The sequence below is a fragment of the Gavia stellata genome, chromosome 1 (genome assembly GCF_030936135.1).
Source record: "Gavia stellata isolate bGavSte3 chromosome 1, bGavSte3.hap2, whole genome shotgun sequence".
In the NCBI taxonomy this organism is placed as follows: Eukaryota; Metazoa; Chordata; class Aves; order Gaviiformes; family Gaviidae; genus Gavia; species Gavia stellata.
Window position 1 is genome coordinate 14,477,326 of NC_082594.1, and position 22,103 is coordinate 14,499,428.

The 22,103-nt window shown below is 37.5% G+C and overlaps 1 protein-coding gene across 1 annotated transcript in view; it reads left to right on the forward strand.

Annotated features, from left to right (window-relative positions):
- Nucleotides 1-22,103, forward strand: part of CNTN5 (contactin 5) — a 295,846-nt gene that overhangs the window by 34,216 nt on the left and 239,527 nt on the right. The window contains exon 4 of the mRNA XM_059824823.1: nt 1,448-1,623. Coding sequence (XP_059680806.1) covers nt 1,448-1,623 — 176 coding nt within the window. The remainder of the gene's footprint in view (nt 1-1,447; nt 1,624-22,103) is intronic.

Sequence of the window (22,103 nt, forward strand, 5' to 3'; positions counted from 1 at the left end):
CTGAAGTCTAGATGTTGCCAAGTTCTTCCAGTCTTTGCTGAATTCTGGCAAAGCTTGGAAGTGCTTGGCAGTTTCCTGAGGCAACTTTGAAGCTGCAGAATGACTGAACTAGCAATGAAGGAAGTATCTGTGCATCATAATAGCTGTGCCATACCTGTTTACACTGCTTATCTCTTCTTTGCATTCTTTTAACAATTTCATGTTCTATACCTTTTGACACAAAATCAAATCTAAAAAGTCTTCTTATGTGGATTATTATTCTTTAATTGAGATATTGCAGCCCCCCAGAGGTTCTTCCTCTGTGCCGGAGTCTATTAATCTACCACACAAAATCTTTTCCCTTGCAGCCAGTGGACTACTCCAGGGTTTGTTATTTCAGTCTTCGGAGATAAATGAGAGGGGTGAGGCTTTTTGTCAGAGAATATCCAGGGAAAAAAAACCCCGAACCCCAAAACCCACTCACACAGCAGAAAAATTATGACTTTTACGTTACTTCTGAAACCTCAGAAAAAGAAGTGTTCATTCAGGAATTATTCAGTGCTTTGGCTCCAGTGTGATACTTTCTAATATATTTCCTACAGCCTGGCTTTTTCCACCTTATCTTTACTCCCAACCCTGTCTTTACTGTTCAGGCTTCTCATTTCACTCCCAACCACTTCCCAAACTTAGCATTTCCCTGGTAGCTGCCAGGCATTACCCTTGACTGGCCACCAGCTGATTCAAGTCTCTCCTGGACCAGCCTTCTCCGAATTTCATGCGTCCTGGCCCAGCTGATACTATTTTGCCTTTGTTCATTGCCAACATCCTTTGTTTCACAACAGCCTACGTACACCAATCTACCTCCCTGCACTTAACAGGTCTTGCTCTTCTGCTTTCTGTATTTAAATCAGGCTTCTCTATTTCCTGAGCCCAGAAGATCAAATGCTGAAAGAATGGAAAAGAAAGGTTCCTTGTCTTCATGCAGTGCAGACTCAGCTCTGCTAACTCTAAGTTTATCTAAGTCTATGGCTTTAATGATAGAACATGAATTGAAACTTTGATTATCATAAGCACAGTAAAAGTCCTGTTTTTGACATAGAGGATGCATCTGCGATACAGGTTTCAAGTCTGAAGCCTTTGAGGACAATAGTTCTTTGGAGGAAAAAAAAAGAAAAAAAAAGGCGATTACTAATTTGATTCAGCATAGGCAAAACAAAAAATATGCTTTCTCTTCAGAGGTCGAAGAACTTTTTTTACTTGTGTTTTTTTCAGAAAAACTTAGCTTTTGTCAGGCACACATTGTGGAGTATCTCCATCAAAGCTTTGCCAAAATAATGGGTTCTTGCACAGGGTATCTTTGAGCAGCTGTCTTCCTTGTATCAGCCAGGGTTGTCAAGTTTTGTATACTAAGCTTGATGCCTTCCTTTGGCCATAAAATGCTCAAGTAGTTTCTTTGTTTTTTCCTAAGATGGCTTCGAAATGGAACTGAAATCGACATTGAAAGTGATTATCGCTTCAGTTTAATAGAAGGAAGTTTGATCATCAACAACCCCAGTGAAATGAAGGATTCTGGACAGTATCAGTGTTTAACCACCAACATGATTGGCAGTATTTTAAGCAGAGAGGCTGTTCTTCAGTTTGCATGTGAGTAACAATTTTTTTAACATGAATAAATCAGATCTTTACATTGCTTGATAAGACTCTACATTTTAATTTGAATACACTACACAAAAGTTACACTGTCCACTGACTTTGTTGGGCTAGGACCTCAAAATTAGCAATAAAATGCTTAGTGGGAAAGAGTGGTTTTCTGTGGACTTTTTATTTCTAAAATATAACCAACTAATAGGGAAAGTGATTCTAGTACATGATCCCAAATGCTATCCTTTAATGACATACTTGAATATTCCACAACAATAAATTTCAATCATTGCTAGTTTACTGAAACATATATCATTTTGCCACACTATCTGAGCAGGAGACAAAGAACCGTAAACTTAGGAACAGAGTGGGATAAACTGCCTATATATCTGTAGGATAGTCTGCACCTATAACTACGTGTATGTGAGCATAGTTTTGTATGTGTATATGTATATAAATATACATGGGTTATGTCCATGTTTACGTATACATATCATGGTACATTCATACATTATCAGTCTGAGGGGTTTTTTTTGTAGTTGCTAATGGAAACTGAAAATATCATGGCTTTTGAAATCATTGACTTGTCACGAATTAGTTGTTTAGGCCACTTAAAGAATCACTGTCAAGGGTATTTTCAAAAGTGATTTTTATAGAAGTTTATAAAAATGTGACTTAACAGAATTTGATGGCAAGGTTTGCTCTATTACTTACTAAAACACACAAAGGAAAATTGAATTGGAATTGAATGAGAATGATTTATACAGAGAGACCAGAGAAACAAAATGGTAAAGAGGACCCTCCTGTTGAGTCACGTGGTTCAGAATGGACCCCCTTGCGTTCTAAACCCCTTCTCAGAGAGGAGTCTAGGTGCAGCTGAATCAAGACTTAAGTCTCAGACTTGGTCAACGGTTCATGCCTAAAGGAAAGAGTACAAAGAACAAAGAAATCCTCCCGTAGAGTCACGAGGTTCAGAGAAGACCAGCTAGGTCCACTCCTAGTCCCAGACTTGTTCAATGGTTTATAACTGAAGGATTGTATGTATTTAGCAGCAATCTAAGGTTCATTTACAATTTAAGGTGGATCACAAGATTTTAGCAGCACTTAATCATTGATTAGTTTAACATTTTCAAAGTGAGTTAATAGAATTTACCACAATCACAACTGGTACTCAAATTGATTCACACACTCACGCACACAGACTCAAAGACATACATATGTATATATATGAACAAAGGTATACCTATTAAAAATTCCCCTCAAGTTCCATGAAATATTCACTTCAAATGTCTCAGCATCTCTCAACAGGTGAGGGTTGAGGCTCGAGGAGGAAAGGGTTTCAACCCAGGTCCCATCATCAGCTTTCACCAGCAACCCTCCAAACTCTGCAAATTGGAGAGTTCACGAACTCCGAGAGCTGTCCCACTCAGAGGGAGATGCTGGTCGCAGCCCTCTGCAGTCCAGGAGAGCTCAAAGAGTCTCACTTGGGACTGCTGTTTATAGGTTCACAAGATGATTGGCTGCAGTCATCAATAAATTACTGGTATTCCAGTAACAATGGTACCGTTCCACTTGGGTTATGATCCAGTAAGGGATGTTCCAAGACTGTCAGGGGTTGACTGATTATTCCTGCTCTTGTTACCTGCCTCGGCCAGGTAGCCGGACTGCTTGGTATGGTCAGTGCAGCTCCCTACATGAGCCATGCAAGAGTTCCTGGTATGGTCAAGGGGCACTTAACCACCCAACTCATTGCACAAAGGCCAAGGCCTAGCTGGAATTCTTGAGATCATAGAGTGGCCCAGGAAGGGGAGGGAGAAGGAATGCACCACCACATCACTGCAATGTACTTTCTAGAAGCTATCAACAATTCATGATCCTGAGTAAATGCTATGGTTTCTCTATAGCATGCTCTTTTTCAAGTATACTATCAGAAAAAAAAAACCCAGAATTCCAAATATTCTACCTCCAACTCTGACTTCCCTTCAGCACCTTACACAAAGGCAATCAACACAATTTTAGTGCTTTAGCTAGGTAAATCCTACCATGAGGGGTTTTTAAGAGGCAGGGATGCAAGAAGAACTCCATCCTAATTTCTCAGATCCTGCTGAAAATAGGACATTATGATCAAACATGAGGCAGAACTTCATCTTGGACCAGAAGACTTATGAGGAGCAGTTGAGAGAGCTGGGGTTGTTTAGCCTGGAGAAGAGGAGGCTGAGGGGAGACCTTATCACTCTCTACAACTACCTGAAAGGAGGTTGTAGGAAGGTGGATACTGGTCTCTTCTCCCAACTGACAAGTGACAGGACAAGAGGAAATGGCTGCAAGTTGCATCAGGGGAGGTTTGGACTGGATATTAGGAAAAATTTCTTCACTGAAAGGGTTGTCAGACATTGGAACAGGCTGCCCAGTGAGGTGGTTGAGTCACCATCACTGGAGGTATTTAAAAGATGTGTGGATGAAGCTCTTAGGGACCTGGTTTAGCGGTGGACTTGTCAGGGTTAGGTTAACGGCTGGACTTGATGATCTTAAAGGCCTTTTCCAACCTAAACAATTCTATGATTCTCTAAGTCCATATAGCCACAACTGGAAAACATTGGGGTTAAGGACACATTGCCTACCTGCATGTCTACTAACACATCTGGTGACATGCACAACTCAGCAGAGACAGTGTGGGATTCTCCTTCAATCCACCCCTCCCTGGTAAATTTCTGTTTCTCAAATCTATAGCTTTAGTCTTATCTGCTGCAGATCTTGTCAAGCTGTTCATTAGAAAGACCATGACACTATCCACTTACTTCTGAACTGGGACCGATACTGACATTTGTCAAAGTTTCCTCATGCCAGGGCAGTACGTTTAGAACCCTAAATTTGGTAACAGGGGCCTTACCACAGTATTATTGGAAATCAGTCTTAAACATAGCTCTGAGAAAATTCTGTTACATTTTGCTTTTTAGATGAGAAAACTATCATAAAACAAATCACTTGGATAGAGAACCTGACAACTGGTAAATATAGATAGTGCCAGGGCTCTGAACTTCAGATTTCTGTTCGCATTTCAGGAGCAGGGCTAACAGGTGGTCTTTTGACCTCCAGCTGAAAAAAAATTACAGAGAAATTGAGACCTGCAGCCCAAACAACAGAAAGCCTATGGGTTTCAGTAACTACATCCACAGTTCATTCAGGACCCCATGTAATCTAGTTAAAATATTATGTCCTCCAATAAAACAAATTTAGCTAAGGTAGTAAAAAAAAAAAGTATAAGAAAGAAGAAGTTGGGGTTTGTGAGTTGATTTTTATTGATTTTTTTAATTATTATGAGCTGGCAGACCTGTTTTTCAAAGAATCACAGAATGACTAAGGCTGGAAAAGACTTGTAAGATCAAGTCCAACCACCAACCAAATAACAACATGCCCACTAAACCATGTCCCACAATGCCACGTCCACATGTTCCTTGAACACCTCCAGGGATGGTGACTCCACCACCTCCCTGGGCAGCCTGTTCCAATACTTCACCACTCTCTCCGTAAAGAAATTTTTCCTAATATCCACCCTAAACCTCCCCTGGTGCAACTTGAGGCCATTTCCTCTTGTCCTGTCACTCATCACTTGGGAGAAGACGCCAACACCCACCTCTCTGCAACCTCCTTTCAGGCAACTGTAGAGAGCAATAAGGTCTCCCCTCAGCCTCCTCTTCTCCAGACTGAACAACCCCAGTTCCCTCAGCCGCTCCTCATAAGACTTGTGCTCCAGACCCCTCACCAGCTTCGTCGCCCTTCTCTGGACACGCTCCAGCACCTCCATGTCCTTCTTGTAGGGAGGGGCCCAAAACTGAACACAGGATTCGAGGTGCAGCCTCATCAGCACCGAGTACAGGGCCACGATCTCCTCCCTGGTCCTGCTGGCCACACTGTTTCTGATACAGGCCAGGATGCTGTTGGCCTTCTTGGCCACCTGGGCACACTGCTGCCTCATATTCAGCCGGCTGTCAATCAACACCCCCAGGTCTTTTTCTGCCGCCAGGCAGCTTTCCAGCCACTCGTCCCCAAGCCTGTAGCGTTGCATGGGATTGTTGTGACTGAAGTGCAGGACCCGGCACTTGGCCTTGTTGAACCTCATACAATTGGCCTCGGCCCATCGATCCAGCCTGTCCAGATCCCTCTGCAGTGCCTTCCTACCCTCGAGCAGATCAACTCTCCCGCCCAACTTGGTGTTGTCTGCAAACTTACTGAGGAAGCACTCAATCCCCTCATGTAGTTCATTGATAAATATATTGAGCAAGACCGGCCCCAAAACTGAGCCCTGGAGATCTCCACTTGTGACCGGCCACCAACTGCATTTGACTCCATTCACCCACAACTCTCTGGGCTCGGCCGTCCAGCCAGTTTTTCACCCAGCGAAGAGTGCACCTGTCTAAGCCACGAGCCGCCAGCTTCTTCAGGAGAATACTATGGGACACAGTGTCAAAGGCTTTACTAAAGTCCAGGTAGACAACACCCACAGCCTTTCCCCCATCCACTAGGCAGGTCACCTGGTCATAGAAGGAGATCAGGTTGGTCAAGCAGGACCTGCCTTTCATGAACCCATGGTGGCTGGGCCTGATCCCTTGGTTGTCCTGCATGTGTCCTGTGAGGGCCCTCAAGATGAACTTGCCAGAATCATACAATGGCTTGAATGTGATTTTTGTTCATTAAAGTATTTCTTTGGCAGTTGTAATGAAAGTTTCTCAGACAAGGTTAATGGAGGAATGCTAGCTGGATGAACTAAGGTGTAGCAAATAATTCTGTAGAATTTGCAAGAGAGAGGAGGCTGTTATAAACACATAGAAATCTTTTAAAAAAGATCGAGAGTCATAACTGGTTCAAGTTCTTTTAGAAGTTCCTGAGCAACCTCTTCACAAGAGTAATTTCAAGTTCAATGTGTATTTGTTGTTCAACTTCTTTTTAGCATGACACTCTCTCTTCTGCTCTTGATTTAATGCTTCTTCAAATCCCTGATCTTAAATGGCTGGTGTGTTCCTGTTGAAACAATATTTGCATCATGCAGCAACTCACAGTATAAACTGATGTCACCATACTGTAAAGTCATAGCAAGCTATCAGAAGCTTATATCACAGAAATGTTTTAGTAAGTCAGATCCAAAGTAAATTTAAAATCAAGATTTTCATTGTGATTTCAGCTTTAAAATATCTGAGACGCTTTCTTGAATTTGACCAGAAAGTTCAGATAAATTTTCTTGAAGCAAAGAATTAGATACATTCATCCTGATATCTTGGGTGATAAAAAGGTTACACCAGTTCCCAGACTGCTAATACTCTTAATTTAATTTAGGAAACTGAAATATGCATTTCAGATGTTTAAAGGGAAGATCTTTATTTGACAGCATGAAGGATGGTTTTATGATTTAAAACATAATATTTTGGAGCCCTCTTACTTCATGAGCTGGCAGTGTGCCCAGGGGGCCAAGAAGACTAAGGGCATCCTGGCCTGTATCAGAAACAGTGTGGCCAGCAGGAGCAGGGAGGTGATCGTGCCCCTGTACTCGGCGCTGGTGAGGCCGCACCTCGAATCCTGTGTTCAGTTTTGGGCCCCTCCCTACAAGAAGGACATTGAGGTGCTGGAGCGTGTCCAGAGAAGGGTGACGAAGCTGGTGAGGGGTCTGGAGCACAAGTCTTATGAGGAGTGGCTGAGGGAACTGGGGTTGTTCAGCCTGGAGAAGAGGAGGCTGAGGGGAGACCTCATCGCTCTCTACAGTTGCCTGAAAGGAGGTTGCAGAGAGGTGGGTGTTGGTCTCTTCTCCCAAGTGACTAGTGACAGGACAAGAGGAAATGGCCTCAAGTTGCACCAGGGGAGGTTTAGGGTGGATATTAGGAAAAATTTCTTTACTGAGAGAGTGGTGAAGTATTGGAACAGGCTGCCCAGGGAGGTGGTGGAGTCACCATCCCTGGAGGTGTTCAAGGAACATGTGGACGAGGCATTGTGGGGCATGGTTTAGTGGGCATGGTGGTGTTGGGCTGATGGTTGGACTTGATGATCTTACAGGTCTTTTCCAACCTTAGTCATTCTGTGATTCTGTGATTCTGATTCTGTGATGTCTGGAAAATCTTCTGTAGTGTAATCACAAACTTTCTGAAATAAATTAGGAAAAATTCTATATTATGATATTTTATCCAAGTAATATATAACATTTAATCTATTAACAACTCTTTTTCTTGCATTTAAATTCATTAATTACCTGATAACAGCCTTGGGTGAGGTAGTATATAATTAAATGGTCTTTAGATTAGACTGTGTTCATTCAGTAATTAGCATTGAGCTCTAAAGCATTATATAGATAGGTAGAGATGGACTAGACAAAGATTAGCTTACAGTACCCTGAAATACATGTAGGAATTTTAAATATGTCATGTTTGTGATGAAATACTGTAAGGTAAAATTTCAGTATAGTGGAAGTAGGACATTTTATAGTATTGCTTGTTAACAGCAGGTTTGCATGTCTCCAGTTATTTTCAGTAAGACAGAAAGTAAAACATTGAAAAAGATTTTTCTAAGGAAAGGTCCTAACCTTAAAGTAATTAATGTAATTGGTTCCCTGCAATTTTGCTGGGCCCTAATGACTTGAAAGGTAATTTATAATCCCAAGGATAAACCAAGATATTTCTGATTATGAGATAGAGATACACATAATGGCATTCAGTTTCTTTTTTTTCACTGAAAACCATGGATTCCAGAAGCTTAGAAATTTACCACTTTCACAGAAAACATTTAAAAATTAAGTTCATGGACTTGCGTGAATGCTCTTTACTGCTGTGGAAAAGTTACGTCTTTGCAACTTGAAGAGTTGTTCTTCTAATTAAACAGAGAAATGGCGTACAGCTCAAAAGGAAACAGCAGGGACCATTAAACAAGACCTTTGACACTGTTTTACAGGAAAGGGCGTGTCCTGTAATGTGCCTATGCAAAATATCATGAAACTTGAAAAAAGGAGAGCATGTTTATTGCATTGGCTCTTGGTTTTCTCACAATTGCATGGCCAAAAGCCCAGTAGCTACGGTTATTATCATGTAGTTCAGCGCTGGTGATGCATTACAAATATAAATGTTTATGTATTATATCATTTGCATATGTGTGTATAATTAAAATAAGACTTTGAAATACTTATGTCTTTGGATTTGAAAGAGATATAAAATGAACATTATTTTATGTATGTTTAGAGATATAAAACATTTGACATAGCCTCCTGTATCACTGGTTGTTTTTATGGAGCAAAGTGGAAAGACCGGTTATGTGCAGTCAAAGGTCTGCTCGAAATTTTAAACCGTCATAGCAAGTATTTATGAAGATTTAAATGTACAAGAAGTTATCTTTTTTTCCCTTCTTTGCATTTCCAATGATGTCTCATGCCCAAGGTCATGGTGTTTTATGATACTTTAAGAAAGTAAGCAAAAAAAAAAAAGATAAAAAAGCCCCATGCTGTAACAGAAATTAAGGAGAAATATATTTTTCAAATAAAGCAAATAGTTGGCAGGAATTTCTTTTATCTTCAACAGAATTTTATGCAGAAAAATTGGGCAAAAAAGCCCAAAGATAACACTGACAAAATGTCAAGCAAATCAGAATTCTTGATCATAAAATCATATGTTTAAAGTCAGATTTCAGAATTTTGGTCATAGTAGGTTGTTAAAAAGATAAAAAGCTATCCGTTTGCTACAGCTTCAAACGTCATTTATACGTCACAATCACAAGGAATAGTTCATATACAAAATATATTGTTTTCTTAACAGGATTCTAATCAGCTCATTAAAATGTAAGAGTATCAGAGGAATAATTACTGAATTCTTTTAGCCCATCTTAACGTTAATGAATTTTGTAGTTCTGGGTGTGGCTAGCTCTACGGAAGAGTTATTCAAATCCCAAACACATGTTTAAAGATTCTGCAGTCAATGGAAATAGAAAAGGGAAAGATAGTTATTCTAGCTTAAATCTTTACTGCGTTAAGGAAAAAATGTGTGTATATGAAGGCAAGAGCATCAGCCAAATAAAGCAAGCATAGCAAACTTATAGTTGCTGCAAGCAGAAACCCAACTTTGTTAAACAACTAGTAATTTTAAAAAGTGCATAACATCAAAACTGTTTTGAGGTTATGAAATTTAATAGCAAAGCGTAAAAGTTTTATGAAGTAATTTATGCACTAAGCACACATGCATTGTTAGGTGGTTTTAGTTTGGTCTCTTATCTCCTCTCATTTCTGTTAGAAATTTGTGTAGCCTGAAGGGAGCATTTAAAAATCAAACTTTAATATTAATTTCTCAAGGCTGGCTACTTTCAGCATCTGTACATGAGCTAAAAAAGAATAAGTGACTTGAACCTGATGGGAAATTGAAAAAAATATAGAGATTCCAAATTGACTAAATTTACCTTCCTTACTGCACAACAGCTGCATATTTTTGTGTTGGGTTCCACAGCCTCTCTTTGGAACAGTGCGCTACAACTTTGGCTACAACAGTTACAGAATCACAGAATCACAGAATCAGTACGGTTGGAAAAGACCTGTAAGATCATCGAGTCCAACCTGAAAAAAAAAGAAAAAAAAAAAAAACAGAAAAAAAAAACCCCACACCAAAAAACCCACACAAAAAAAAACCCACAAAACCCACGCCACACAACAACAATAACAAGCCACAACCCACCCAACACCACACAGCACCATGTCCATCAAGCTACATCCCACAATGCCACATCCACATGCATTGATGCATTTTGTGCTTACCTCTGCCACATGTACAATCTCTGTATTCCATTAGGTCACAAAAAAAAATTTGCTTTTCTCTATCTGTGGATTATTCAACCTTTCACAAGCCTACCATCTCTGTGATATTTACAGTATGGGCTAAAAAAAATAGAGAAGTGGTAGAGGGAAATAACTTCTCGCCTGTCATTTATGGAACTCCTCACTGCAGTTTTATTAATCTGATTGTCACTGTCTTCTTTGTATCATTTTCCTTTTTCTTTTATTAAATTTATGTTCTCATTTAATCTACAGAGAAAGGTATTGATTAGATAAAATTTAAATGTCATTTTCCAATTGATGAGCAACCATGACTGTCCAGATGTATAGAATAAGGTGTCAGACATGATGCAGACATATAAATCAATAGTTTTCTGGGGAGACAGCCTGTGCACTGCCCATTCCCTCATGGCACACTTCTGACAGCCTGTTAGTGAGTTCATCTCCTAAGAAATGAGCTTAATGATCCATGTTTTCTTTCTTGCCATCATGCTCCCAACATCTTGTCGGGTTTACCACATAACTTCCTAATATTATTTTATAAAGAGTTTATTTAATTACAACCCTCTAGACATGAGAAAAACCTTGATTTCTCATGTTAATTCCAGAATATACAATACAACAAAACGTTTGATCACATTGCCATATCAACATTTTCTTCTAAACCATACAAAGCTAAACGGTATTAAATACTATGAAAGAAAGATGAGAACAAGCTGAAGTGGGAAAAAAATCAGAATTAAACTAGTCATACTTTCATTTGTTAAAAATGTCACTGATCATCCTGTAATACAGCCTAAGTTGGGCATTGCTTTGCTCTGAAACCATCACAGCAATGTCAAGAATGTTACTATGTTGGCTGAGAATAGCTACTGCTACAATAGTGATGTGCACTATAAAACTTCTGTATTTTTGTCTGCATAATTTCAAGCTGCTGTTTTTAGGGAACACATGCTAAAGATACACTTGCAATATGCCAGGAAAAGTTCATTGTATATAGGACAGGTTGCATTTTATTCATAAATCATTTATTAATTGAAGAATACAATTCAGTGAACCTGAGGTTAATATGAATTTGTGTCACAGTCCACAAACAGTTTCAGCTAAATGAAGACTGAGGAAATTGTGTTATCTTACAGAAGGAACGGATCTGGCTTTTAGTTCAGATGTGGAGTCTCTGCTTCCCATCTCTTCTATCATTTATTTGTGCAAGGTGGGAAAATTTCACAAGGAAAGATCGTCAGATCTTTCTTACAAAACGAGATTTCAAGACTAAGGTCTTCAGTGACTGTAGGACTCGGATCAAAACCCTGGGCCACACTTTCATACATAAATGTTCAAACCACTTGCACATACCTACTTTACAATTCTGCAAATATAGCCCTTTCTTTTGTTAAGAGAATCAGAAAGGATTTTAAACTGAAAGATACGCATTTTTTCATATAAAAATGGTGAAATAATGAAGCTTTGAGTCAAATTAGACCTTTTTGTTTAATTTCAGATTTGAAAAATGAGTTACTTCAATTTTAGCTGTAGTGATACTTACTTTGCTGTTTATAAGAACATTCCACTTATACAACTAAGTTCAATGGTGCAAGATGCTAAGAACTTTGGCCCTAGCCTAAAACAATATTTAATCTTAAAATATTTGCATAATCTTTTTGAAGTTGATGGGATGGTGTACACGCTTAAAATTAAGCATACGCTTAAACTCTTTGTTGTTGTTAAACATGAAAATTTCTAAAGCAAGAGTTGAAACAGTCTATATGGATTTGTTACCATAGTGTCATCATGACAGACACATAATAGGTTTAATTAAGCCTTCTGCCATTCATTTCTTGAGCCTTTCTTTCTTAAAGTGAATAAATAGCTTAGAATAATAAACTTCATGCCTTAAAAGCAGCAGAACTCATTACAACTTTTATGCAGCAGTTCTCAAAGAAGCTTTCCTGTTGGAAAAGATAGAACTTGGTTCACCATTGTGGCTATGGTAAATCTTTGATGAAAAACTGCCTTCAACGTTGCTTTACATACGTGAATCTTTCATCCAAGTCTGAAAGCAAGTCTGGAGAAATACATAAAATCAGCACTTGAGAGGTCACTTAAAACTGTGAAGACAACATCCACTCTGTCTGATAAGAATGGCGAAATGAATGAGTATTTATCCATTGTTCAAATTTCCTAACAGACCATTAATGAGTATTGCCAGACAGTAAACCTTACAGGAGTTCAACTGTAGTCAGGAGTGATATCCACTGAAAGCTTCAGGAAAAAATATATACCTTGTCTCCTGGAATGCCCCTTCCACACAAAGTATGCAGCATGTCTTCAGAAATGGTCTCCTGACCCTATCCACAGTGACTTGTCTATAATAGCATAAGACCAGCTAGGAGCTCTGGTAGACTTGCTGTGTATATTTCTGTCCCTTTAGTTCTGCTTTTGAAGCTGTCTGAGAGCGGCAGTAAGTTTCTATTTCTCCATTTCTACACCAGCATTAAAAGACCAACTGCCTTGCCCATGTATTAGATCACTGAAAGAGCAGAGGAAACCCAATTCTTTCCAATCTACAAAAGCAAATGCTTTCTTTCCTTGAAGGCAAGAAGAGGGTGGGTAAATTCTCTCATTCATCTTCTCTCAGCTGCCTTAAATGACTGTCTTGTTATTTCCAAAAGGGCTTCCATGTCCATGCTAGTAAATTAAACATTCCCTAGTATTGAGAACAAATCATATGGAAAGATCCACACACATACTTCTAAACTTTTTTATCTTCCAAGACACAAAGTACTTCTAAACAGTCTTTTGGGAATGGCCCCTAGTCACTCCTGCTAACACCCAAAATGTGATGAGAATTGTCTTTGAGAGGGCTGTGGTCCCAGCAAAGAATCCCATGGACAGTTCTAACACTGTGACAGTATCTGTGATGAAGACCAGTGCAAGAAAGTATTTCTTGATACTTTTCACTACACCAGTATAGACAAAGTCAGTATCTTGAATCGAGAGGCTTCAGCATACAAGGGTAAATAAATACACTGCATCCTTCATATATGAATCAGCCATACCATAGTTTTATGAAATAATATAATCTTATGACTTTTAAAATGTGAAGAAAATGATGAAAAATTTTAATACTAAAAAAAGCACTAGATAAACCTACTCAAATATTGGTCTAGTCCATCCTTCCTTAATTCTAAGTCTCCATTTTGATGTTTCAATTATAAAATACTTGAGAGACATCTTAAGATAGGAGATTAAGTCTGAAGAATCCCAGCTACACATAAAGTCTTTCTGTAGGTTGACACTCAGCAACATGAGAAGACCATACTAACCAGCACTGTGTTCCTGAGATATTCTGTAAGAAAAAAATATTAGACTTTCCTTGTTCTCCTGGTGATCCTGCGCGTGTCCTTACAAACAATTAACTCATTCCTTCTCTTCATCCATTTGACTTTTGTGTGGTGAAATCACACATTACCTCAGCCCGAGAGGGGCATATTGACAAAGATAAGAGCCCAAACTCAGGAAGCTCTAAAGCAACAGCCCAGGAGTGTTTATTCGTTTGCATGGTAGTATTAGAATAAAGGCAGCTTGAAAAGCTGTGGTCAGATCCCTAATTAGGGATTATACATCAATACAGTGCAAATTTCATTCTTATTATAATAGGTTACTAGCTTCAGAAAAGGGTATCAATTCTGGATGTACTCCACTGAGCAACATTTATTATCTCATTCCATTTGAATTGCACATAGGCATAACTTCAACCTCACTGATCCTCATATCCATCAAACACCAAAAAAGTTATGATTATTTCAAAGTATTCAAATGGAAATGAGATTTATTAATCTTGTCAAGTTCATTTATTGCTACATAAGTTTTGATACTAAAAAAGTATCCTGAGGTTTAAGTTCTGCTCAGTCTTTAACCCTGAAAATGTACTTTAAAAAATACATTTTATATTTTGTTTTCTGTAGAAGCATTAATAGAAATCAGTCATGTAGGGAGACACAGTTTGAAATGTAATTACAGCAATCGTTTAAAGATGCATAGTACATCTACTGAGTTCTCATTTTAGCGTTGTGCATTTCTCTGCAGGACTGGAAGGCTGGTGTTTAACCTGCCTATAACCTACTTACCTATCTTTCACAGTCTAATCTATCATGCTAATGAACCATTAGTCTTGGCATTTAAATATAGATGACAATAATTAAGAGTAGCATTACTAAATAGGAGAAATTATAAAAGGCTGAAGGAGAATTCTGTGCCAAGACCAGACAACACTTTCTAAATTTCCTTTACAAGTTCTAACTCAGATTGACTTTTGGCAATTACCATGTCATCTCTCTACTTCAGCCTTCCACGTATTGCAGATTGTGGTGAGCAGTACTCTACCATCTTTCAAATTAAAGGTGTAGTTTTACTTGAAATTTCTTGCATGGTATTTGTAGTGCTACCATGGAATTCTTGCCCCCACTATGCTCCCTTCTTTATCCAGACACAGCTGTATTGTGGCTTTCCTGAGAAGCAGATCAGGTTCCTGATCTGGCTGAGAAATAAACTTGTCTGACAGGTTATTCTTCCATTCATAAATGCAGCTGCACAGGTACTAGTGATTGCACAAGGGAGAGAGTAACACAAGGCTGGGAGGGAAGAAGAGGACAGGGCATTTAAGCTGACCTACTCAGGAACAACACTGAAGATAAAAGCGGTGGAGTTGTTTTTGATAATACATTTGGAACTCACGGGGGGAAACTTCTAGGAAAGAGTTGAGTTCTAGCTGAGTTAATAACACTGCAGAAGAGGTATTAAGTTTAAGAAAAGCCTACAGTGAATGAAGGAGATTGATCATCAAAGAAAACAACATCTGGAAGGCTGTAAAACATGGATAAAGTGAGAATTAGCAGAAATCAAGCTGAGTTAGAGTGACAAAGGAAATAAAAAGAAACACAGAAAAGCTTTTAGCTAGCTTAATAAAAATTAATAACAAAAGATGATGGGATAGAATTAAAGTTAATCTACATATGACCCCAAATTCAACGGTTGCCTTTCTTTGGTTTTCCATAGAAGTATAAGCTGATTCCATATGAAGCATGAGGTACCAGAAAGATATGCATTCAGTTTGGGGATGGGAAAAGACAAGGATGGTAAAAGTAAATCCACACTTAAAATGTACTAGTTGATAAAAGCTGAGGTTCCTACAACATCCATGAGTTCTATTAATAAAGTTTAGTTCTTCAGTGATATAACTTCAGAACAGTGTGCAGTTCCAGGGCCAATTTGTCCTTTGTTCTTCTTGGTATTTTCACTACTGTTCGGAGCACAATGATAAAATTAATTAAATTGCCTAATACTATACAAATATAGGAAGTATTGTCAACATAAAAGTTGTATTCTCAACTGTAATAATTATACATTTTGTTTGTAATATTTTGCACTCAAATTCTTGAACACGGTAATATCACTGCCATTTTGCATGGCATTTCTTGTAATTATTTTGAGGATAAAATCAAAACAAACTCCAAGAATGATTTCTCACCAGTGACAATGATAACATCAAAAGCATCCTCTGATGACCACCACACGATGATAATGTCAAGTAATGTCAAGACCACCATCTGATGATAATAGCCAAGTCTTAAATTCAGTGAGACTGGGTAGGTTTGTTACATTTGCACACCAGGACCCAGAAGTTCATAATTTCTTCTGTACTAGTTTTAAAAGTCACATATCAGAATTTTATTTCATAGAACATGGCACATATATAAAAAGGAGCAAATCCTCTCTTTAAAACATATTGTAACCTGTCTCCATATACAAACACAAGCACACAGCTAAACGATAAAAAAAAAAACATAAAACCTTTAATTAGGTTTCAGCCCTATATCTCATCAAGCATGGAAATATGTAAAAATGCCCTCAGGATTCTATAAATATGTAAATCCTGAGCCAACCCACCTACCCACTCCATACACCACACTAATTAAAAGACAATGCATTAAGTCAGAAACTTTTATACTGTGTGTCTAACTACACATTAAGTATTACACTGAACTTTATTAGAGTTGCAAGGTCAAACACCCAAGCTATGGGATGAGGGATTTATCATTCTCTACGCAATCTGAATTTCACCTTGCATGCAAGAGTCCTACAATACAGATTTGTCACACAATCACTTTTTTTTTTATTTTATTTTTTATATTAGACCCCCTAGACTCTTTCAGGTCACAGAAAAATTACTGCTCACTTACTCAACAGTGTTCTGTTTTCTATTGTTCAGTGCACCGCCCTCCACCTTCATTAATTCAGACTATTAGAAACTTACTCTGAAGACAAAATTGGTTTCCTCAGAAGCTTTTTATGGTGCTCATCATTACAGCATCCAAGTGCTTCATGAACATTAATACATTTATTTTTACAATGTCTCTGTGAAGTGAGTAGTTATTACTATCTCCTTTTTACAAATGGAAAACTAAGACATGAGACATTAGTGTAAAATATCCAGTAATTTGGAGAGCTTACATGAGCTCATGAGGAGCTGCTTTTCCCAAGTGCTTAGCAGAGCCAGAACTGATCACTTTTCTATTCATCACTCTGACCAGTCTTTTTCTCAGCTTTTGTATCAGTCATATCTCAATCCTGTATCTGGTTTCTGATCTCTCTCCTACTATTGATTAGGCCTCTGATCCCATGTGTAGTTTCCTTACTTACTGAAAGCATCCATTTGACTAAAAAGGTTAGTAACATCTTTCTAGTTCTCTTTTAGTCTCCATGTACTTATTTTATTTCATTGTCTACAGTTCCTCTATCTCACATTTCTCACTTCCAGGCTCCTAAGCTCAGTTTCCTTCCCTGTCCTTATTCAATACCTTCTATAGCATGCTTTTTCTAACCATAACCTTCTGCATCCTTAAGAGAGTAAATGAACATTTAGTTATTTTTTAACTAAAACTGGGAGTTACTGAAACAGGATCTTCTAACGGAAAGTGTTGGACATCTTAATCACAGTAGTTGCTACCCATTGTACTTATAATAATGGATGGATTCCTTGACAGTACAAACATCCATTGGCAGAATGGATTTTTTTAATTAGAAAAATTCTATGTATCTCCAGGCTAAATAAATTGCTACTCTATTAGCTCTCATAAGCAAAGAGGATCAAGGCCTTGAATGAAAAACTGTTACAGTACTCAACTAGTAGGAAGTTCTGCTGATAATTCAGTAGCTGGTACTTTCTTTTTTAAATTATTAAATCATTACTGCAGAACACACTATAATGAAACAAGTGCTCCTTCAATAAATTTCTGCCTGGAAAGGCATTTCTACTTAAATACTTGACATTTATGAACATTTTCTTTACTATGAGGTTTCAACCATCTCCCTCACTCCTCATTAATATAATAGCGATTAACTGTGACCTGTGTTTTGGTTGGTGACTGCAAGATTTTGAGATTTTAAGGCAGATATGACCTTTATTCTGTCACATCCTCTGAATTCCACTGCCATTTTACTGTGCTACTGTCGTCTTCGTTTCCTGTCCTTGTCTACTATGTTCCTTTACAGTTTACAAATGAAAGGCTATTGCTCCATCTAAACTGGATAATAAGAAATATAGAAAATCTTAATTTATGATCATCATTCCACAATGATGACAAACCGTAAATATGGATAAGAACTCTTTCAAGGTTGTTTGTTTCACTGCTGGTTATATGAGGTCTGGTAATGTGATGTACTAATGTGATACTGGGAAGTGGCACCTCTTTTAATTTTTAATTAACTCTTAAAACTGTTGTTGCCTCACTAAAATCATATCTGCTAAAAGAAGTGGAAGCATCATAGATCAAATCTGTCAGTGAATTTAAAAGTTGAACTGGAATATTGGTAAGAAAATCACAGCTGGTTGCACAAAAGACACTAAGTATTCTCAATTCAAGATTGCCTTGTGACAATCTCAACAGAGGAGCCAATCCTTTAAGTACTTTATCCTGAAAAACACAATTGCCAGAAGTTCACTCTAAGTCACTGGGATTGCATTCAGGATAAAGATCTTTGCTGCATATTTTGGACAAAGTTCTCTGAAATGTACAGAGTTGTGTACTGTGTGAACAAAGGATATTTAAAAACTGGGATACTAGTTCCACACGAGATTTAAGCACTTCATATTTTTTAATATAAATTTGATCTTTTTTGTTATTTCTTTCACAATAAAATTCCAAAGCAATATGTTTTGGAGTCAATGAAATACGGTTTTTTGATAATGTTAAATTGTTTTCATAGAACCATAGAATTGTTCAGGTTGGAAAAGACCTTTAAGATCATCAAGTCCAACCGTAAACCTAGCACTGCTAAAACCACCAAAGTACACCAAGTTTTGTATACCTTCATTAAGAAAATCCTGCTATAGTGAAGTAAAATAATTTTTACCACAGCATTTTGAGTACTTGGCTTTGTATTCTACTAAAAATATTATTTGCAATTCATATGTATATGTAATATGTACTTAGACATGATAAAACTTGTCTCAGCATTGCCAAAACAAAAAAACTAAATTACTATTTTTATGCATAAGACTGTTCTTACAAAATATTTCTGCACTGATAAATTTGCAAAATTACAAAACACTTAGAATACCAAGACTGAAATGCCATTATAATGATCTGACTATTTTTTTATGAAAGCTATGGCACTAAGTCTTTAATATTCTGTTATAGTTACTCATTTGTTGAAGTGGAGTTATAAGAAAATAATCTGATGACAAAGGTAAGGCCAAAGATGAAGTTGTAGTGAAACTGCCTCTTTTGCAGTGCTATTTTGTCTAAATTCCCTCCCTTCCAACCCAATAAATCATCCTTGTTCAGTGTACCTTCCTGATGACAAAGGCATGCACATTCTGCCTAGTCACCCAGACGTAAAGTGAGACTTACTCGCGGCCCAGAACCTTACCTTTATTTGCTGTTATTTCATATATGCTCCTAAATGTGTGACCACAGCACAGGTACATATCTCTCCCCAGGGAAAATATTTACATAAAAGACGGTAGAGTAAAAGAGACTAGAAACAGAAAAGACAATAGAAAAACTATCCAGACCCAAAATCTGTGGATTCCCTGACTGTTTTAAATGAAGTTTGTATCAGACCAATATCGTGAAAAGAAACATGTTTTACAAAGACATTTTAAGAAAGACAGTAAAGTAGCACATAAAATTATTCCCACATTATTTGGGAGCAAACTCAACTGAGTATTTTCAAGTGACATAGATCTAAAACATGTATAAAAATTTTTCAAATTTGAAGGAAAGGGAATGAAATTCAAATGGTTACTTTCATAGCATCACAGGTACCTTATCTGATTTAAATAAAATGTTTACTGAAATAAATTTAAATAAAATAAATCCTGGGAGTTGCACTCAATGATGCTTATGGGTACCTTCCAACTCGAGATAATCTATGATTCTATGAATTGAGGTAATAAGAATAATGAAAATTCTGTATTTTAAAGATTTGATACAATCATATCATAGAATGGTTTGAGTTGGAAGGAACATTAGAGATCATCTAGTTCCAATGCCTCTGCCATGGGCAGGGATACCTTCCATTAGATCAGGTTGCTCAAAGCCTCATCCAACTTGGCCTTGAATAATTCCAGGGAGAGGGTATCCATAACTTCTCTGGGCAACCTGTTCCAGTGTCTCACCACGAACACAGTAAAGAATTTCTTCCTAATAGCTAATCTAAATCTACCCTCTTTCCTTTTAAAACCATTACCCTTCATTCTATCACTACACTCCCTGATAGAGAGTCCCTCCTCATCTTCCCTGTAGGCCCCCTATCATTAATATTTAAAGCAGTCATATATTGTCTTCTAAAGTAATATAGCATTTGTATAAAGAAATTACATGGTATACAGGTGTTTTTCTGGGTAATACATTTAGACACATACCAGTGTCTAAAATTGCTCACCTCATCTTTTTAAGACACATTATATTTGAAAATAATAACGAATCCTCACATAAGTTGTTTTGTACCTCCAATGAATTGTTGCAACCCTATCTAATAAGCTTGCTTTGCAGTCCTTTCGCTTCCTACAAAAATGTTTGGAAATCAATAAAATGCATAATGGTTTTTATTTTTAAATAGCCAAGCTTTCCAGTTCAGTTACAGAGAATTCTTGACTTCAGACTTTATTAATTTACAGCCTAACACTCTGTGACAGTGTATTGTAATGAAGGCAGCGTTCAGCAGTCTACTTCAGTGTGTCAGAGCTGCCAAGTTTTATTCCTTTTTTTTTATTTTAATGTTATTGAGTATCCTAAAATACAATGGGTTTTCTAGTACATTGCATATATGTTCTTGTATATTCTTATCTTTGTTGATGAAAAACAGTCAAGGCAAGTGAATCAGTCACTGATGTAAAAACCACAAACCGAACGCTTTCTAAAAGCAAGAAACACTGTTTGTGATTTAACAGCTGAAAAATCTGTAAATTTGATGTCTCTTGTATAGCTCCATGCTTTCACTATTAATGGTCTTAAAATGCTTTCACCCACTTTAGCAGATACTCTTTCCAGATTGTGATTATCACTGATATCTTTTAAGCAAAGACTAATGATATGTCTGTAGTTGCTATGAAAATGCATGCAAACTAGGTCAGTGCTGCAATATTCAGGAACGTAAGTCTTCATTTTGTAAATGTTTTAGATTACAGAGGATTTTGCTTCTGGTTTTGCTCAAATCTACCTTAATACTGAGATGGAATATTTATACCGGAGTTAGTTTAGTCAGGCGGTCATTTTGTTTGACAAATTGGGTCACCTTTTGGGGAATTAACAGTTTGTGAGCTGCAAATTCATGTGAGGTTTTGATATACAGCTCATTGTGAGCACCACGATATTGGCACACATGGGCCAATACTATAACAATGTCACAAAGTAGCTGGAAAATACATTCTCATAAATCAGTGAAGGTAAAATAGTAGTATTGAACATTGATCCTGAACTGAAAAAAAAAATTGCTGTAGAACTCAAGAAGGGGAAAACAGATATCACAGAGATTGTTTTCCATCACTAACTTGGCTTTTTGAAAAAGCTTTCCAAATATGTTCTCACTGTGGTTACCTGTACATCCATATTCTCTTAACTTGATTTTTTTTTTTTTTCATTTAAGTAACTTCCTGACAAAAATTCCTGGGAATACTCTGGTAAAAATAAATAAACATCCAGAGATTTAAACATAGGTATTTTGCATGTTAAAGAAATTTCACTCTCTTCAGTGATAATAATTATTGTCTCTGTGCGAAGGAGACAGCTGAAACCAGTGACATTGATTTTCAAGACGGAAGCCAACAGTTAGGCAGCATCTTGAGACTTGGTTCCCAAACTAAATCATTAGTGAGCATCTCACATCTTAATGTGATCTGTGTTATCACATCTATGGGACATGCAATCTGGAATTTGTATCCATGGGTTGTTTTACCATTTGAAGGGTCTCATTTGCTGACTTCATATAAGTTATCTGAGGCACACATCAGTTTGTGAATAAACACTCAGGCTGGGAAAGATTTATATGATATAATACCTGAAATTAAGTTTGAAGTAATTACAACAATAGTATTTTTTCTGTATTTTATAGACATAGCCTACAAGTAAAGTACCTACAGGGAGTAACATCGCATTCACTGTTTGTACCTTTCTGACAGCACAAATTA